This window comes from Miniopterus natalensis, chromosome 12, assembly GCF_054644295.1.
Source record: "Miniopterus natalensis isolate mMinNat1 chromosome 12, mMinNat1.hap1, whole genome shotgun sequence".
NCBI lineage: Eukaryota > Metazoa > Chordata > Mammalia > Chiroptera > Miniopteridae > Miniopterus > Miniopterus natalensis.
Genome location: NC_142092.1, coordinates 68963592 through 68981586, shown reverse-complemented (window position 1 = coordinate 68981586; position 17995 = coordinate 68963592). Strand labels below are relative to the sequence as shown.

General features: G+C 54.1%; 1 protein-coding gene across 1 annotated transcript in view; it reads left to right on the top strand.

Moving 5' to 3' along the window:
* The first annotated feature begins 9944 nt into the window (after nucleotides 1-9944).
* The window catches only part of ENG (endoglin), a 30049-nt gene continuing 21998 nt past the window's right edge, over nucleotides 9945-17995 (top strand). Inside the window, exon 1 of the mRNA XM_016211011.2 lies at nucleotides 9945-10193. Within this exon, the coding sequence (XP_016066497.2) occupies nucleotides 10127-10193 (67 nt within the window). The 5' untranslated portion in view covers nucleotides 9945-10126. The remainder of the gene's footprint in view (nucleotides 10194-17995) is intronic.

Below are 17995 nucleotides of genomic sequence, written 5' to 3'. Positions count from 1 at the left end.
ACTCAACCAAGACCAATTCTGGGCAGCTCCATGCACAGAGCTCAGAGGGGCTGCTGGTGGCAGAGGTTCCTTGACTTTGGAGTTCTGGAGCGGGGCCCTAAAGATGCCTGGAAGTTCACTTCCCCACAAGACAGAGTGCATGGAAAGGCAGGGGGAACAGCTCTGCGGAGCTGCAGAGGTGAAGAGGACCAACTGAGTGCAGGGAGGGCTGAGGCATTAGTGAGGGCTGTAATGCAGGCTAGAGGGACTGCCCTAGCTATAGACAAGCTTGAGAGGTGATGGAAACCAGGCTTGCAGGGCCTTGAATGCCAACCCAGGTATCTAGTCTTTCCCCAAAGGGCAATGGTAGGCTCAGAGAGTTTTGTTTTGTTTTGTTTTTTTGTGCTCTACATTTTGTTTGTTTTTTAAAATTTATCTTTATTGTTGAGAGTATTACAGGTATCCCTTTTTTCCCCCCAATTGATCCCCTCCACTTCCCTCCCACCCCCTTCCCAGGCCTTCACCCCATTATTAACTGTGTCCATGGGTTATGCCTATAACTTCTTTGGTTAATCTCTTCCCACCCTCCACCCCCTTCCCTCTTTCCTCTGAAATATGATCGTCTGTTGCATGCGTCAATGTCTCTGGATCTATTTAGTTCGTCAGATTCTTTTGTTCATTAGCTTCTTCTTAAAGAAGACCCTTCAACTTTTCCCGTAGTGCTGGTCTGGTGGTGATGAACTCCTTTAGCTTTTCCTTGTCTGACCTTCAATTCTAAATGATAGAATTGAGCAATCTTGGTTGTAGTTTGCTGGGTAGAGCAATCTTGGTTGTAGTTCCATGTTTTTCATCACTTTGAATATTTCTTACCACTCCCTTCTGGCCTGCAAGGTTTCTGTTGAGAAATCAGCTGACAGTCATATGGGTGCTCCCTTGTAGGTTACTAACTGCTTTTCTCTTGCTGCTTTTAAGATTCTCTCTTTGTCTTTAACCTTTGGCATTTTAATTATGATGTGTCTTGCTGTGGGCCCCTTTGGGTCCCTCTTCTTTGGGACTCTGTTTCCTGGACTTGGAAGTTGATTTCTTTCCCCAGGCAGGGGAAGCTTTCTGTAATTATTTTTTCAAATAGGCTTTCAATTCCTTGGTCTCTTTCTTCCCCTTCTGGCACCCCAATAATATGAATGTTGGGCCTCTTGCAGTTGTCCCAGAGGCTCCTTATACTATTTTCATATTTCTGGGTTCTTTTTTCTTTTTGCTCTTCTGGTTGGGTGTTTTTTGTTTCCTCATGTTCCAAATTACTGATTTGATTCTCAGCATCCTCTACTCTACTGTTGATTCCATGTAAATTATTCTTCATTTCAGTTCCTGTAGCCTTCATTTCAAATTGGTACTTTATTATGTTATCGATTTTCTCAGTTATTTCCCTAACAATCTGCTTAAACATCCTTATAACCATTATTCCGAACTCTCTATCTGTTAGCTTGCTTGGTTCTATTTCATTTAGTTCCTCTTCTAGAGATTTCTTCTGTTCTTTCCTTTGTGACATGTTTCTTTGCCTCCACATTTTGGCTGCTTCCAGGTGTTTGTTTCTATGTATTACGTAGAGCTGCTATGTCTCCTGGAATTTGTAGAGTGGCTTTGTGTAGTAGGTGTCCTGTAGGGTCCAGTGGCTCAGCCTCCCCAGTCACCTGAGCTGGGCCTTCTAGGTGCTCCCCTGTGTGGGCTGTGTGCACTGTCCTGTTGTAGTTGAGCCTTGGTTGCTGTTGGCGTCCCTGGGAGGAACTGACCCCCAGGCAAATCAGCTGTGAGGACCAGCTGCAACTACAGCCAAAGAGCTGCTGTGCTGGAGACACCCCTATGGAGCAGGATTTACTTCAGTGGGGCTTTGGTGTTCACCGAGTGCGCCCCTTGAGTGTCACTCGTGGCTGTGGTAGGGTTGTAATCCAGCGTGGTAGAGTCTGAGCACCAGGTGCACTGTCTCTGGGGCCTCTGGGGAGGTGCAAAGTCAGCCTGTGCCAGTGCCTTGCCCAGGGCCCCCCAGCATGAGCTACACAGCAAACCGTAGTTGGCTGCTACTTGTGCTGGGCTTGGAGGTGTCCAGGAGAGGCCCAGCTATGAGCCAGTGCAGCTGCCGCTAGTGCCAGGCCTGGGGCCACTTATCAAGCCGTATGGGGCCGCTGCTGCTTGTTTGAGAGATTTTAGGAAAGTCCTAAGCATGAGGCTCGAGAGGCCGCTTGCATAGAAAAGCCCCTGGAAATGGCCTGGACGAGCTGCAGGTGGGAGGGGCGGGGCCTCTGGGAATCACGGGGCGGGGCCAAAGGTGAGAGTCAGGTGCTGGCGACTCAAACATGGCGCCTGCCCGCCGGCTGTGTGCGGGGAGGACTTGCCAGAGGAGCCATGGCCTCCGCCAGCCCCTCTGCCTGGGAGGAAGCCGCCCCTCCGCCTCTCGCCCGGATCTCAGGCAGGTTAGTTCCTCCCCGAGTGTCCTGGGTCCTTTCCAGCTGCTGCCCGGCGCTGGGTGCAGAGGGAGCGTCCGAGTGAGTCCGCGCCGGGCCCTTTAGAGGAGCTGCTGGGGCTCCCGCAGCCTCCGCGACCCTCAGGGACAGTCCCCGCCGGTTTCACAGCCGGGAGTTGTGGGGACGTCTCTTCCCGGCCCTGGAGCCCTGGGCTGGGACCCCTCCCTCCTCCGGGAAACCTCCGCCACGGAGATCCCCTCCCGGGTTTAACCTGCGGCACCAGGTGTGGGCCCGAGGCCGCGTCTCCGCCCCTCCTCCCGCTCTCGGTGCTCCTTCAACTCCCTGGTTGCGGGGCTTCTGTGCAGCCGGATCTCAGGAGGCTCTGAGTGACGGTGGTTCTGCATTGTAGTTGTAATTTTGATGTGGTTGCGGGAGGCCGCGGGTGCAGCTGTTACCTACGCCACCATCTTGTTTCTCCTCTGTGCTCTACATTTTCGAGAGTTTTGTTTTTAATGACAATTTCAAACCAACAAAATTGGAGGAAGTAATATAATGAACACCCGTACACCATCGCCAACATTTAGTAATTGTTTGGTTTTTAATATATCTTTATTGATTTCAGAGAGAGGAAAGGAGAGGGAGAGAGAGAGAGAAACATCAATGGTGAGAATCACTGACCGGCCGCCTCCTGCTCGCCCCCTACTGGGGATCCCGGCCGAAACCGGGCATGTGCCCTGACCGGGAATCAAACTGTGACCTCCTGGTTCGTGGGTGAATGCTTGACCACTGAGCTGCACCGGCTGGCCTCAAACTATTTTAAAGTAAATTACAGATGTGAAAACAGTTCACCCCTAAAGTGTAACTTCAGTATGACTCTTTAATAAATAAGGACATTTTGCTATATAACCACAACTCGGAGTTGCAATGACTCTAAGTTAATACTAATATCATAATAATCTATCCACATGTAATTTTCCCCAAAACGTGTCTTTGTTCAGACTGGAAGGCAACCCAGGACCACACGTTGCATTTGCGCCGTCTGTCAAACATTAACCTCCAAGGACTCGCCCCCTCTTTTTATGACATTGACCTGTGAAGGGACCGGCTGTCCCGCAGAAAACTCCTCCCCCAGCTTTGTCTGTTGCTTCCTTGCGGTGTCGTTGAACTTGTTCCCCCGCTCCCTGACTCTCGTGCCCTGGAAGTTAGCCGTAAAGGCTTCAGAGCTTCAGGGTGAGCCTTTGGGACAAGAATACCTAATAGGCGGGGCTCATGAAGGGTTTTAAAACGAAGCAGGATGGTCAGATGGGCAACGTTCTGGTTTTAAGTGTGCACGAACCTCCCCAGGGTCTCGTTAGAAAGCTGGTTCTGATCCAGCGGATCTGGTTCGGGTGGCGAGGCCCCGGTGCTGGTCTGAGGCCCACACTTGGTAGCTCAGAGAGAACCTCACTGTGGTGGCGGAAGCCTGGGGAAGGGTGGGAGGAGGGGGCACCTCTCAGGTCAGTGTGTGCTCATTGCCTACTGGTGGGCTAAGAGGTGGGCGTGGTGTTGGATCCCGGACCGTAGATGCTGTCATAGTCTCCATGTCTCTAGGGACACTCCAGGAAATGGCTTGTCCCAAGGTGCTGGAACATTCTAACCAGCCAGAGGGATGGCATAACGCTTCTGTAACCTCAGGGTCTCAGAGAGAGAGTGCTCCTAGGTAGGCCCTCTGGGGTGGTGGCCTCAGATGCCCCCACTGGACTGTGCCCCTAAGTCTTGGCCTCGGGGGCCCTGAGGGCCTGGCCGGAGGCGCTGAAGTGGGAGAGGAAGGAAGTGGGGAGCAGAAGAGGCCAAGGCTGTCGCCTCCCAGCCTCGAGAGGGGCCTCAAGTAAACAGGAAGACCTGGCGGCTCCACAGTGGGGGGGGCTTTGCAGGGGTGGGGCCAGAGCCCTACTGGACCTGCACAGCCTACAAGCACAGAGCTTCCTCGCTGGGGAAGCAGACTCAGAGAGGTTGTGTGGCATGCTTCAAGTCGCACAGAGAGGCAGGGGAACAGGGCTAGAGCCTCGCCTGCCCCTCCTGCTTCTGCCTTCTTCCTGGGGTTCTGGTGCAGGGCCTCCTGCCTGTGTTGCCCACCATGGTTCAGAGGGTGCTTGGTGAGTCTCTCACCTTTTTCGGGCCTCAGTTTTCCTTTCTATGAACTGAGCCCTTACAGTTCAAAGGTCCTAGACCCCTGGCCTAGTGGAATTCCTCTGCCTCTTAGGTGGTCTTCAAGGTCCCTCAGACCTTGGGGAGTGGGTTTTATCAGGAAGACCAACATCACCCGTGATGCAGCAGGCACCACACCATTCACTGGGAAAAGAGAGGGAGATTTTGAGGGGCTTTGCTCTTCTGGAAGAGTCTGTTGCGACCATTGACCCTTGTGACCTCCCTGTCCCCTTGGGGAGTCATTCTCCCTCTTCAGAGACCCATCCCTGATCTCAGAATGCCCCCAACACTCACACCCTGGGGACTCAGAATCATGGCCTGTGAAACCTCAAGCTGTGTAGCCCAGTGGTTGAGCCCGTTCATTTATTGTATAAACACATGGAATGCCTGCTGTGAGCCAAGTACTGTTCTAAGCAATGGGGTCCTTGGAACTTCTGTTCTAGAGAGAGAGAGAGACAAAATAAACAGTATATAGTACGTGAGAGGGTGATCTGTGCCACTTGTGGAGCTGGGAGAGGGCTATTTAAAATTCAATGCTCAGGGAAGTCCTCACTGACCATGTGACATTTGATCTGAGACTTAAAGTGGGAGGAGCAAGTCCTGTGGTTATCTAGGGGGAAAGTGTTTCAGGGAAAGGGAACAGCAAGTGCAAAGGCCCTGAGGTGACCATGTGCTTGGCACATTCAAGGAACAGCAAGGAGGCCCTGTGACTGCAGTCATGTGAGCAAGGGAGTAAAAGCAGAAGTGAGACTGTTGAGGGGATGGGGGAGCCTTGCTGTCATTTGAGGGGCCCTCACTTTTATGCTGAATGAGTTGGTTGCCCTTGCAGGGCACTGAGCAGAGAAGGGATAGGAATCTTGGGGAGCAGCTGATAGGATTTGCTTGTGAGTCAGATGAGGGGTGTGAGAGAAAGAGTCAAGGTCAACCTCGAGGCTTGAGCAACGGGAGGAAGGACCTGTCAGTGTCTGAGATGAGGGCTGAGGCAGGAGCAGTTGGCAGAGAAGGAACAGAGCTCAGAGCCCAGTTTTGGGCGGGTGAAGTCTGAGCTGCTTATTAGACACCCAGGAGCCTGGAGCCTGGGGAGTTCTGGCTGGAACTTTATATTTGGATTATGTAAAACTGGGAGCTGTCATGTACAAATGGTATTTAAAGCTGTTTGGATGAGCACACCTAGACAGCACTTCTCAAATGTTAACGTGCACACCAATGCCCTGGAGATCTTGATAAGATGCAGGTTCTGAGCCAGAGGTCTGGGGCAGGGCCTGAGAGAAGTTCCCAGGAGGTGGAAGACCACCAGGGTCTAGGGCACTGTGTTTTACAGCCAAGACCTGTGGGTGGTAACGAACCCAACAGAGTGGCTTGTGATCAGTATTGAGAGAAGATGGAACCGGACAAATTCACATCACAAGGGCATCTATCAGTTCACGAAACCTTGTTTCAGTTACTTGAGCCTGAGTCCCGGGGACGCGATGTCATCATGGTCACAAAGGTTTGAGAAAACCTGACTTGGGGGTGAAGGTAGATAGAGAAGGGAAGAGGCCCAGGGTGAGGAGGAGCTGGTGAGGAGGCAGATAAGGCAACCAGGACAGAATGTTCTAGAAGCCTAAGAGGAAAAAGGCCAGATTTGAATTACCCTCTGCTTCTCCCCAGCCCTGTTGCCATGCATATCTGAGCCTTCGTTTCCTCCACTGTGAAATGGGGACATAACAGTCTCAGCTTGTTGAGGTGGCTGTGAGGTGGCACTTGACACGGGGCCGGGAAAGCGTGTGAATGGCGGAGTGACTCCCACCTGGGCTTCGAGATCCTCCAGCCCAGCAGGTTGCCCTCCCATTGCCCAGATGAAGAAACTGAGGCCCAGACTACAGAAAGGCCTTGCCTTAGGCCTCTCGGGGCAGAGCCGGGATACCCCGACTCTCAGCCCCAGTGCTCTTCCCTCCACCCCCACTTTCTGCCTTGCCCGTGTGGGTCCGACCCTGCTGTTCTCCACAGCCCCTGGCTCCAGGCCTGGGCTGGAGACAGACGGCCGCCTGGGGGGTCCCTGGGGGCCGGCTAAAATTCCTCTGGTGGCCAGCAGCCAGGGTGGACGTGCTCCGTCCCTTCCTGCAGTCCTGGCCTTCCTGGCCAGCCGGGGGGGGGGGGGAGCGAGCTCCTGCACCTGCCCACTGTGGGGTCCGGGCGTAGGGCCTGGCCACCGGCCACATGTCTCTTTGGCGTGTGGGGAGGCGGCACCTGGAAGCCCGGGAGCCAGCCAGAGCCCCATCAGGAAGCAGATGGCATGCTGCACTGGGACCAGGGGAGTTAGTGAGGGGTCTGTTTGCACAGTGTGGGCAGGGGCAGGGAAACCACGGGGAACGGTGCTGAGCCCAGGGCTGGCAGCAGTGGGGCTGTGACCACGCTCAGCCTGCGGTGCCATGTGGAGCGGGCCGGGTCAGGGCTGTGGCCTTCAGTGGAGGGAGGCCACCCATTTGCAGTGACCCTGCAGGGAAGGAGCCAGAGGAATGACCCTTCCTCTTCCTCTCTCTGCTCTGTGCTGGGAGAGGCAGACGTGTCCACCTGGAGAGAGAGTGCACCTAGGGGTCAGCGGAAGGTAACTACCTCTGTCCCCAGCTGTGAGACCACTTGACCATCAAGCTTTCCGGGGCAGGCGATCCAGTCTGGGAACTGTCCTCTTCTGCTGGAAACAGGAGCGAGACCTACCTCTCTATGCCTCGGTTTCCCTATGCCTCCGTGGGCCCCGCCCCTGCCTCACCTTCCAGGGCACTTCATGTTTCAATAAATATATCTCAAGGGTCGTCCTGGGCTCTGTGCTGGGGACACAGCAGTGCAGAAGCATCCAAGTGTCTGCCCTCGAGGGGCTTCTAGTGGAGGGGAAAGACTCACATAGCACAACCCCTCCCAGGCCAGGGGTGGTGTGGGTGACCTCCTCTCCCACCCCTGGGCCCCCAATCCCTTCCTTCTTCCACAGGGACTGTGTAGGCAGGTCCAGGCTCTCCTGGAGCTCCTGTAGATTTTCTCTCCCCGGAAGCTTCCCCCAAGTTCTTCCGCATGTCCATCTGCAGCCTCTCCTGCTTGCTGGGGAATCCAGCGGGCCTTGTTTATGACATGTGTGGGGATGGATTATGCAGTGTGGCGGGAGGGAGATTGGAGGAGAGCTTCCTAAGGGATCCCTGTTACAGCCCAGGTGCCCCAACACCCACCCTGGACAACAATCCTCGTCATCCTATGACACTCACAGCCCTGGTGACATCTGTCCTCACAGTCAGCTCAGGGGTAGCAGCAGGGAAGGAGGTGAGCTTGGAATGAGGCAGCCCTAGGGTCTCTACTTTCTACCCCAGGGGTCTTTCACTTTTCAGGGAGCCTTGGGTTCTTCCTCTGTAAATGGTTTAATGGCACCAGCCCCCAGGGGTGGCTGTGAGGATCCAGTGCTGATAAGGTGAACGCCTAGGGTGGGGCCTGGTACTGGGAGAGTTCAAGCCCTGGGGCTGGATTAACTGTCCCTGGTCCGGGCGGGGCCTGGAAAACCTCACAGCCACCCTGTTGTTCCCCATTGAGGCCACCCTTTGCCTTGTGGTGCCCACTTCCCCATCTCTGCACCCATGGCAAAGGGCAGAAGACTTGCCACATTCAGGTGACTCCCACCCCTTCCCGGCCTTCCAGGCTTGCTGAGCATGGTTGGGTCTTCGTGACCCGGAACTAGCCTGGCAGCTGCAGGGCTAGGCCACCAAACCTTCCTCAACTTGCTACCCAAGGAGCCACACCCGCCCTTCCCGCCCGTCAGCTCCTGCGGAGGCAACACACTCCTGCTTTGCTCTCTCCAGAGGCACCAGGCCTCCTGCCTTCTCTTCCCTCCCTGGGCCTCGATTTCTCCATCTGGGACTCAGGAGAAGTATAAAGAGAAAGACCCCCGACTCCATCCCTTCTGTGGGTCCTGCCAGCACACATCAAGATTTGCCTTCTGAAAGCCCAGCTCTGCCAGCACCTTCTCCATGACCCTCCATGGCTCCCTGTGGCCTATCAGGATAAAATCCTGGCATTCAAGATCCCCCTCCTCCAAAGCAGGGCCAGAGTCTGCCTCCTACCACACCCCTGCTTGTCCTCTTCATCTCTTCCTTTCACCCTACCCCTAGTCACCCAGTCTTTCAAAAGCTGGACCTAAATGCCACCTCCTCTAGGCAGCCCAGGCTTCTTCCTCTGAGCTCCCTTGGGCCTGACCCTAGGTGCTACCCATATCTAGCACCATGATGGACACACAGTTGGCACATTCTGTTTGCAGAATGAACAAGGGACAGTTTGGGGATTGTCTCCCAGGCTCAGGGAGCACTCATGGGGGGGCACTTCCTGTGTCAGGCCCAGGGCTCAGCTATGTAATGCTCGAACCTCTGGGAATCTCACAATAGCCTGGCGAAGGAGGCACCATCGTGCCCACTTTACAAACAGGGTGACTGAGGGTTGAGGGGACTTGTTCAAGCTCTCGCAGGGCAGGGCAGGGTTTTGAACCCAGGGCCATCTGACTTCAGAAACCTCATTAAAGCATGTCCTTTCATGTGGGGCTGTCTTTTGTCTGAAGGATTTTCTGCCCATGGAGGGGAAGGACACAAAGTGTGTATTTCTGGGCAGGTCTCTCTTTTCTCTGAGCCCTAAGACCTCAGCCCAGCTGCCATGCTGTGCCATGTGCCATGCTGGGCCTCAGTTTCCCTGCCTGAAAAACAAGGAAATGACAGCCAGTGTCATTGAAATGACTGCTATGTAAGCCAGCTTTGGTGCCCAATGAGGGCTGTTCGAATCCCCACCCCACTATCTTTTTGGGCCAGTTATCTCACTTCATTAAGCCTCTGTTTCCTCATCTGCAAAATGGGAACACTGACTTAATGGGGCTGTGAGCTCCACATGGGCCACCTTGGCCAGGGCCTGACTCCTGAAATGTCTCCTTGGTGGGCTGTTAGGGTGATTGTTTTCATTTGCCCTTAGGGCCTGCCAGCCAGCCCTAGACAGGGTGGGATGGGAAGGTGGGGTGCATGGGGACACAAGCCTGGAGCCTAGGCCCTCCCACCCCACTGCCTCCCCCCTCCCCAGGGCCCCCCACCCAGCGACAAAGCTCAGTGGCACTTCCTCTGCCGCCTGGCAGGCCGCCTGGCCCAGCCCCTTCTCTAAGGAAGCGCATTTCCTGCCTCCCTGGCCTGGCTGGATGAGCCAGGAGCTCCCCTCCGCTGCCGGTCATACCCCAGCCTCCATCTGGAGCCCAGACTGCTGCCGTCCACGGGAGCCCAGCAGCCCCTTCCCGCTCATCCCTCGGCCAGCGACCCCCGGCCCAGCCCTGCGCCCTGTGCCCACTTCTCCTGACCAACTTGGCCGCCACCTTAGAAGGCTGGAGCAGGGACGCCGTCGTTCCGGCTGCCTGCTCCCTTTGGGTCCCCACTTGAGCCCACGCCGACCCCTGCTCCTGCCCGCAGCCCTGCCCTTGGACACCGGATAAAGCCCAGCGAACAGATCCCCGGGTGGACAGCATGGACCGCAGCACACTCTACCCGGTTGTGGCCCTGCTGGTGGCCCTCTGCAGCCTCAGCCCCACAAGTAGGTGTCCAGGGACCCAGGGTGGGAAGACCGGACTCTTGTGTCCCAAGCTCATGGGCAATGGAGCTGTCCTAGAGGGTCTGGAGAGCCCAAGGCAAATTACATAGGGTGACCAACCATCCTGGTCTGGCAGGACCAGTAGCTTTCAGCCCTAAGAGTTTCAGGCAAACGGAGGTGAGTTATTTACCTTAACCCTGGTCTCTGGCCTCTGGCCTCCTTGCTTCTCCCCAGGAAGCCCAGGTCCCAGAGTGCTGTGCAGCCCCAGAGTCTCCTGCCCTCTCTGAGCCTTGAGTTTCTCATCTGAGGGATGAGTGTGAAGGAGGGCGCGAGGCCTCACGTTTGGACCGGGCTCTAGGCTGTGGTTACTTCCTTGTGGTGTGATCTTGGGGAAGGATCTCCGGCCTCTGAGCAAAGCGGGTTGGAAATGGAAACACACTCACCTCGGGCTGCTGGGAAGGTCTGTGTGGAGGCAACGCTTGTAGCTGATATCTCTCGGGCAGGCTGGCTGCCTCCAGGTTGTTACTGTCATTGTTTTATGATTAGCTAAAAACCTTCCACCCTTTCCTTCCCTGGGGCCTGTGAGCCACCCCCAGACCCCTTTTAAACGGAGGGCTCTCCCCGGCTGCTACCCCTGCTCTATGCCCCAAGAAGTCTGCAGAATGGGGGTACAGTCCCAGACGAGGGCTTCTGTAGGGGCTCCTCAGCCTGTGGGCTTTTCCAGGGGGTCAAGGCCTCTGCTGCCTTCTGAAGCTGACCAGATGAGGGGCCACAAGGAGCTGCGGACTCCCAGCCCACTTACTGTGGCCTCACTGTGCCCTGTGGACACATCCACCTGAAGCCACAGGATGGCCCTGTGGACGCCCCTTTAGCCACGGCGCACCCAGGAACTCCCTAAGGGATCTAGGGGGGCGGTGAGAAGTGGAGCAGCAACAGCCATTCCCTCCCTACCTTACCCCACCCCAAAGCATTTTAAAGTCCCTAATCCTTGGTCTGTAAAGTGTTTACCGCTACTCCAGCAGGGTTGCCTAGTTGGTTGGAGCGTCTTCCCGTACACCAAAGGGTTGTGGGTTCGATTCCCGGTCAGAGCACTTACCCAGGTTGTGGGTTCGGTCCCCAGTTGCAGTGTGTACAGGAGGCAACCGATCAATGTTTCTCTCTCCTTTTCCCTTCCTCTCTGTCTAAAATCAGTAAAAACATGTCCTCAGGTGAGGATTAAAATGCTTACCGCTGCATCACTGATAGACAGAAACGGAGCCTCAGACACTAGTGACTTAGCAGGGATTTGACCCCAGGCCTGTGGCTCCCTGGAGCTCTTGCTTCTAACCAGGGTGACACAGCAACCCCTCTTGATACAACTCCCGGTCCCCTGCAAGATGACTGCCATTATTGCCCTAGTTTACAGGACAGGAAGTGGAGACTGTGGCCCACCAAGTTCCCACAGCTCGATAGGAACCCTACCCGAGCTCCCCGGTAGCTGCCCTGCCTTTCTCCCGCAGCCCCCACATTTCTAGCTTCATAACACTCTCTTGCTCTTGGTCGTCAGAGAAAGATCTGTGCAGATCTTTCTAGGATCAAAGGCAGTGGTGTGCCAGCAAATAATTAACAAGGGCGAGGAGTAGGGCGTAGTTGCGCTTACTAATTTCCGTGGTGTAAATGTTCCCAAATGGCTGATTTCAAGCTACCAACTCACCAAACTAGGAGTTGGTCAGAGGTGCCCAGCAGGACACCCTTATCTAGTATTTCCATCACCCATATACCACAGACGTAGATGACCTCAACGGCACAGATAATAATGAAATGAAGTAAAATAATTATGAAGTAAGAAATATGATCTTTATTATCTTTTTAAAAATATTTATTTCATTGTAAGGTTATAAAATTTAATTTTTAGTAACAACTGTGTTTAACAGCCGGTTGGCAAAACGCCTGATAATTTGTCAATCTGCTCCTGCGAGCAGGTACTGGCACCCAGTGATCACAGGGTTCCAGGGCATTCCAGCCATCCAGCGCACTCACAGTCTGGGGAACTGAGGCCCATAAAGGGCGATGGGGGCCTGGCCAAGGCATGGAACCCAGATCTCCATGCTGGGGGATGGGGTGAGTTGAGGATGACCCAAGCATTCTCATTCAGGCTGGAGGGGGTGCAAATGGGTACAAACCAGGCCCAGCCTTCTGGGAACACAGCTGGACATAATCTCTCAAAAACTATAACTTGAGATAACAGTCTGACCCTCAGAAGTCAGACCTAGAGAGTTACCTGCCCAGCTCTGTCCAGATGTATAGTGCCCAGGTAACTGTAACAAAAACCCAGGAACTGGAGACCACCCAAGTATCCATCAGCCCAGGCCCCAGTAAAGTAATTATTATGCAGTGGAATATCATGCAGCTGTTATTAAAAAAAAAACACACACACAAAAAAAACTAGATGTATGTCTTCACTGCTGTGGACAGTTATCTGGGACATACTGTTAGGTGCACAAACAGCAATGGTTCATTTCTTAAGAACAAAGCAGTAATAACGCACAATATTCACGGAGAGTCCTGAGGTCACTGTTTTGTTCTCTAGCATCAGGCTTTTCACCTAAGACACGTTTTTGTCATGTTGGAATTATTTTAAAGAACAAATGGCGAGATTTTTAAAGAGCAATTTAACTATATATTCACTTCAGTTTGCTCCTCAAAGAAAGTAAATAAGGGGGGGGGGGATTGTTAGCATGCCGGTGGATTGCTTACTAGTTTCTCTCTAGCTTTTAAAGGTAATTTTAATGTAGATGGGTTAATATTCCAGTGTCTTGTGTAAACTTCTTATGTCCCAGAGGTTTCTATGTTGTCATGTGGACTCCATAACCATCCTGTTGTGGATCTGGAATATTCTCTGCCTTAAATGTGCCCTCTGTCATTTGCCTAATAAATTCTCTATTGTTGAATATTTAGGTGGTTTCCCTTTTGGGGTTAATTATAAAACCACCTCGGTCCACATTTTTGGTACATGCACATTTTCCTGTATTTTGTAGTATTTTACTTGGATAGAGTCCCAGAAGTGGGGGTGTTGGGATTTGTGGCCCATGTTGTGTGGCTGGGATCAAAGAGTGTTTCCAAAGTGAGGATCAGTGTTTACTGGAGAATGGGCCAGAGGCGGGACTTGGAGTCCTTGTGCTACTGGCCACCTGTGTGGGGGTCTGGGACTCTCCAGAGAGAGGGCTAGTGACACAAGACAGAGACCACAAATATCCATGTCTTACAGGCTATATTCTGGGGCAGCTTCCCTTTTATTTATTTATGTATGTATGTATGTATGTATGTATGTATTATTTTTAATCCTCAACTGAAGATATGCTTTTTAAAAATTGATTTTAGAGAGAGAAGAAGGAAGAGAGAGAGAGAGAGAAACACCAATCAGTTGCCTCTCCTATGTGCCCTGACCGGGAATCGAACCTGTGACCCTTCAGTGCACAGGGCAATACTGCAACTGAGCCACCCCAGGCAGGGCAGGCAGCTTCCCTTTTGCCAGGAGAAAAAAGCAGTTGGAGCAGGAGCTGTGTGAGCCAGGAAAGCTTGGGTCTCTGGAACCAGTGGTGAGATGGCCATTAAGATTCTCTCTCACCCTGGCCAATGTGGCTCAGCGGTTAGAGTGTCGGCTTGCACATCGAAGGACCGTGGGTTTGATTCCAGGTCACAGGCACATACCTAGGTTGCAGGTTTGATCCCCAACCCCAGTCGGGGCTTGTGTGGGAGACAACCAATCGATACGTCTCTCCCACATTGATGTTTCTGTCCCTGCCTCTGTCTCTATTCCCTTCTCCCTCTCTCCCTGTCCCTCCCTCCCTTCCGCTCTCTCTAAAAATCAATGGGAAAAATATCCTCGAGTGAGCATTAACAACAAGAACAACAGAGATAGATTCTCTCTCACCTCAGTCAGAGGGCAACGCTAAGACCCAGAGGGAGAGAGAGGCCCATCTCTCAAGGGCACAGATGGGTCAATGCTGGGCCCTCTGAGGACAGGCCTGGTCTGTTTGCTCCAGGGCCTGAGAGGTAATCTGGGCAAGAGGGAGGGAACCACTTGTGTGTCCACAGTGCATCAGGCAGCTCTTTGTCTCTAGACCCAGTTTATAGATGAGGAAATCAAGGCTTGGGACAAGTGACAGGTCCAGATTTCAACCCCAGGCTGTCTGCTCTCAAACCCAGCTTCTTTTCTCTGCACCTTTGGAGGCCTGATGTTGGGGCTTGGAGAGCTGATTGCCCTAGCTCTGGGCCTTCTCCTCCTAGCTCCAGCCCCGGCTTTGGGGCATCAGCCCTGGAGGCTGAAAAGGACACTTATCTAAGGCTGAGCTGACTTCAGGGCCTGGAATGGGGTGGGGAGAGACAAATATAACAGACAACATTGATTCAGCATGTACTGTATGCCAGACGCTGCTCTAGACCTGTTACATGTACTATCAGACTCAAGTTCACAAAAGCCTGATGAAGCAGACACTACTGTCAACCAATATTTTACAGACGAGGAGACTGGGGCACAGGCCAGTGAAGGTATTTGCTTGAGTATTGCAGTCCAGATATGAGCAGCTGGTGCTTGAACCCTGGGCCTAACTACTGCACCATACTGCCTCAGGGACGGTGGCAAGGATCTCTGTTGCCAGATCTTCTCACCCTGGGCATTCAGTCCCTTTCCTGTACCTACAGTGGCCCTCCCACCTAGAGCGCATCTGGATCAGTTCTGATGAGATTTTCACAATAGGGTTTTGAAGGATGAATAGAAGTTGACTAAGTGGTCAAATGAAGGAAGACCATTGATTCGGGAAAGGGATGGCAGAGGCAATGAACAAGGTCTGTTTGAAGGCACAACTTACATCTCCCCACTGACTGGGCATAAATAATCATGACCGCAGTTGCCAATTCCTGAGCAACCTTCGTGCATTGGAAGCCAATTTAGCACCGTGTATGTGTCATCTTACCAACGTTCTCACCAGCTCCACGAGAAAGGTATTATGATGATCACCATCCCTTTTTGTTTTAATCTTCAGCCGAGGATATTTTTTCCATTGCTTTTTGGAGAAACTGGGAGAGAGAAAGAGAGAGAAACATCGATGTGAGAGAGACACGTTGATTGGTTGCCTCCCACACGCTCCCTGACCAGAACCAGGGACTGAGCCTGCAACCGTGGCACATGCCCTTGACCAGAATCAAACTCCAGACCCTTCAGTCTGGGGCCTGACGCTCTAACCACTGAGCCAAACCGGCCAGGGTGATCATCATATCCATTTTACAGATAATAACACTGAGCCACGGAAAGGAAGGTGGAAGGTGACAGAATCAGGATTTGAACCTTTTTCATCTGTCAGATCCCTATACTTTTTGACTCCACTCCAGGTTGTGGAGTGTGGGCTTGAAGGCTTTGGTGGGGTTATGAGGAAGACTGGAGGAAGGAGTTGAGGCCTCACTGGTGGCCAGGCCCAGGGGGAGTGGCTGGGCTAGGAGCTGGGAAGTATATGAGGACACTATTGGACTCTGAAAGGAGCAAAGGGTGGCTGGATGGCTGGGTGACTGAAGAAGAGAAAAGCAGAAAAGACCCTGTGATAAAGGATCTGCCCTGGTTATTATAAAATAATTGCAGAACACTTGCTGGGTACCAGGCTCTGTGCAGGGGTGACCTCACCAAGCTGACACGCAGCCTGTGAAATGGGTGCTGGGCGCTGGAGCTGCTCTACCTGGGTTCAAATACAGGCCCTGCCACTTAGTAGCTGGGTAACCTCAGCTCATTCTTGTCCCTCCCTGAACTTCGGTTTCCTCATGCGTCAAACGGTTATAATGACAGTACTCACTTCGTAGGCTGCTGTGAGGAGCAAATGAATGAGCTCATGTGAAGCCTCGCAGGACCTGGGCCCTGCGAGCATGACGGAAGCTGTTTCACAAATGGGGAAACTGAGACTCGGAGAAGTTGGGCTTTTGCTCAAGGTGACCAGCTTTTTAAGAGGCGGAACTGGGATTGGACCCAGGACATCTGACTACAGAGATGTTTTTCTCAACATTATCATTATCATCTGTGGCCCCCCAAGGTTCTAGGGGTGGCCATTTGGAAAGCCCATGGGTCAGGAAACACAGATGCTTATTGGTGGGGGCGGGGGGGGGGAGGAGAAGGCAGGGGACAGAGGTGGGAAGGTGGCTCTGGAGCCTCTCACTAGGCGGGCGGCCACCCAGGCCCCCAGTGGCGCCTCCTCCAGCTCAGGTCCCGGGGGAGCCCCCGGAGTTTCCCTTGGTGCCAGGGGATTGTTTTCAGCTCTGTCTGGGCCCGCCTCCGGCTCCAGGAGACAGGCCGGGCGTCGCACTCCCTCCTGTCTCCCCATTCTCTGCGGGGTGGGGGCGGCCAGGATTCGAAAAGGCCCCAAAATAAATGGGCGTCTTATCTGATCTCCCAGCCTGGCCCGTTATCTGATCATTACATAATAGCCGAGGGCTGACGGCATGGAGGGGCGGCCCAGGCGGCCCGCAGCCCGGCAATCTGGGAGGAACTGGGGTTCCTGGAAGTCTGGGGAGGGGGCAGGGAAAGTCCGAAGGGAAGGAGGAAGGCGCTGCGCTAATCTGCAGGCCAGACCCTGGGTCAGATGCGGAGAGAGGGTCCATGGCCCAGCCTGGGGGGGAGCCATGTGCACTTTTAACCTCTCCAGGCCTCAGTCTCCCCATCTGTACAGGAGGTGCTGGGACGCGGTAACAGCCAAGTGTGAGTTCACTGGTAGGAAAAGGGAGGGGGCAGCTTTGAGGGGCTTGGTGGGTCATAAAGGGGTGAGACAGGAGGTGGCGCCCGCCGCCAGGTCTACTGGGGTGAGGGAGTTGGCTGGCCTGAGACATAAGGCCGTCTCGGGTCCCTCACCCGCAGGCGGCCCCCCACCACAGGCAGTTCTCCAGTGACTGAAGTCGATCAAATAGGTGGGATAGAAAGAACTACCCGATGCCCTTCCTCACGGAGTCCTCCCTGCAGCCCCTGTGGACTTTGTGTGCTCTGCTCTTACTGTCCTTGCACAGACAAGGACACTGAAGCCCAAAGCGGGGAAATTGCTCACCAAAGCCACATAGCTAAGTGCTGGGTCTGAGATTCAAACCCAGGTCAGCCGGCTTCAGGGACCCTGCTTTTAACCAACATGCCATCTTACCAGGCACTCTGGAGCCCCTGGCACCCAGGACAGGTCCAGGGCAAGGACTCATAAGGCCTAGGTCTCCGTGGTGGCCAGGAGTCCTTGTCCTGAGCTTAATCTCCCCAAGATGTTGCTGGTAGATGTTGTCATGCGTCCCGGGTGGCCATGGGCCGTCCTTCTCTGACCTCTGGTGGTCCCGAGCCCCACAAGGCGGCGGAGAGGTGGGGAGAAGGCCGGGTGAGCCAGAGCCTGCCCGGTAGCGGGGTTCGGGAGGACCCCCTCCCTCCCCTCTGCTCTGAGCTGGCGTCGGCTGGACGTGTGACCAGTCCCTCCTCGCCAGCTTTGATCTCCAAGAAAACAGGAAGCGAGCGCGACAAGATGGAGACATAAACTTCCAAACAGCCTCCCCTCCTCTGTCTTCTTCCCTCCTCCAGAGTCCCCCCCACATTCCTCAGGACGAGGTGCAGGGGCCTCATTTCCTCTTCCTCCTGCGCCGGGTCCGGGTGAAATTCCATTCCCGTCCCTGAGGACCCGCGTTTCCGGGCAGCCGGGGCAGGCTCTGCGGCTCCAATGCACGCGGCCCACGGTCCCAGCCGCCTCCGGCCCGGGGCACCCTCTTGGCTCACCCGGTCCCTTGGGACCAGGAGAGTCTCGGCTCTCCTGGACCCATTCCCC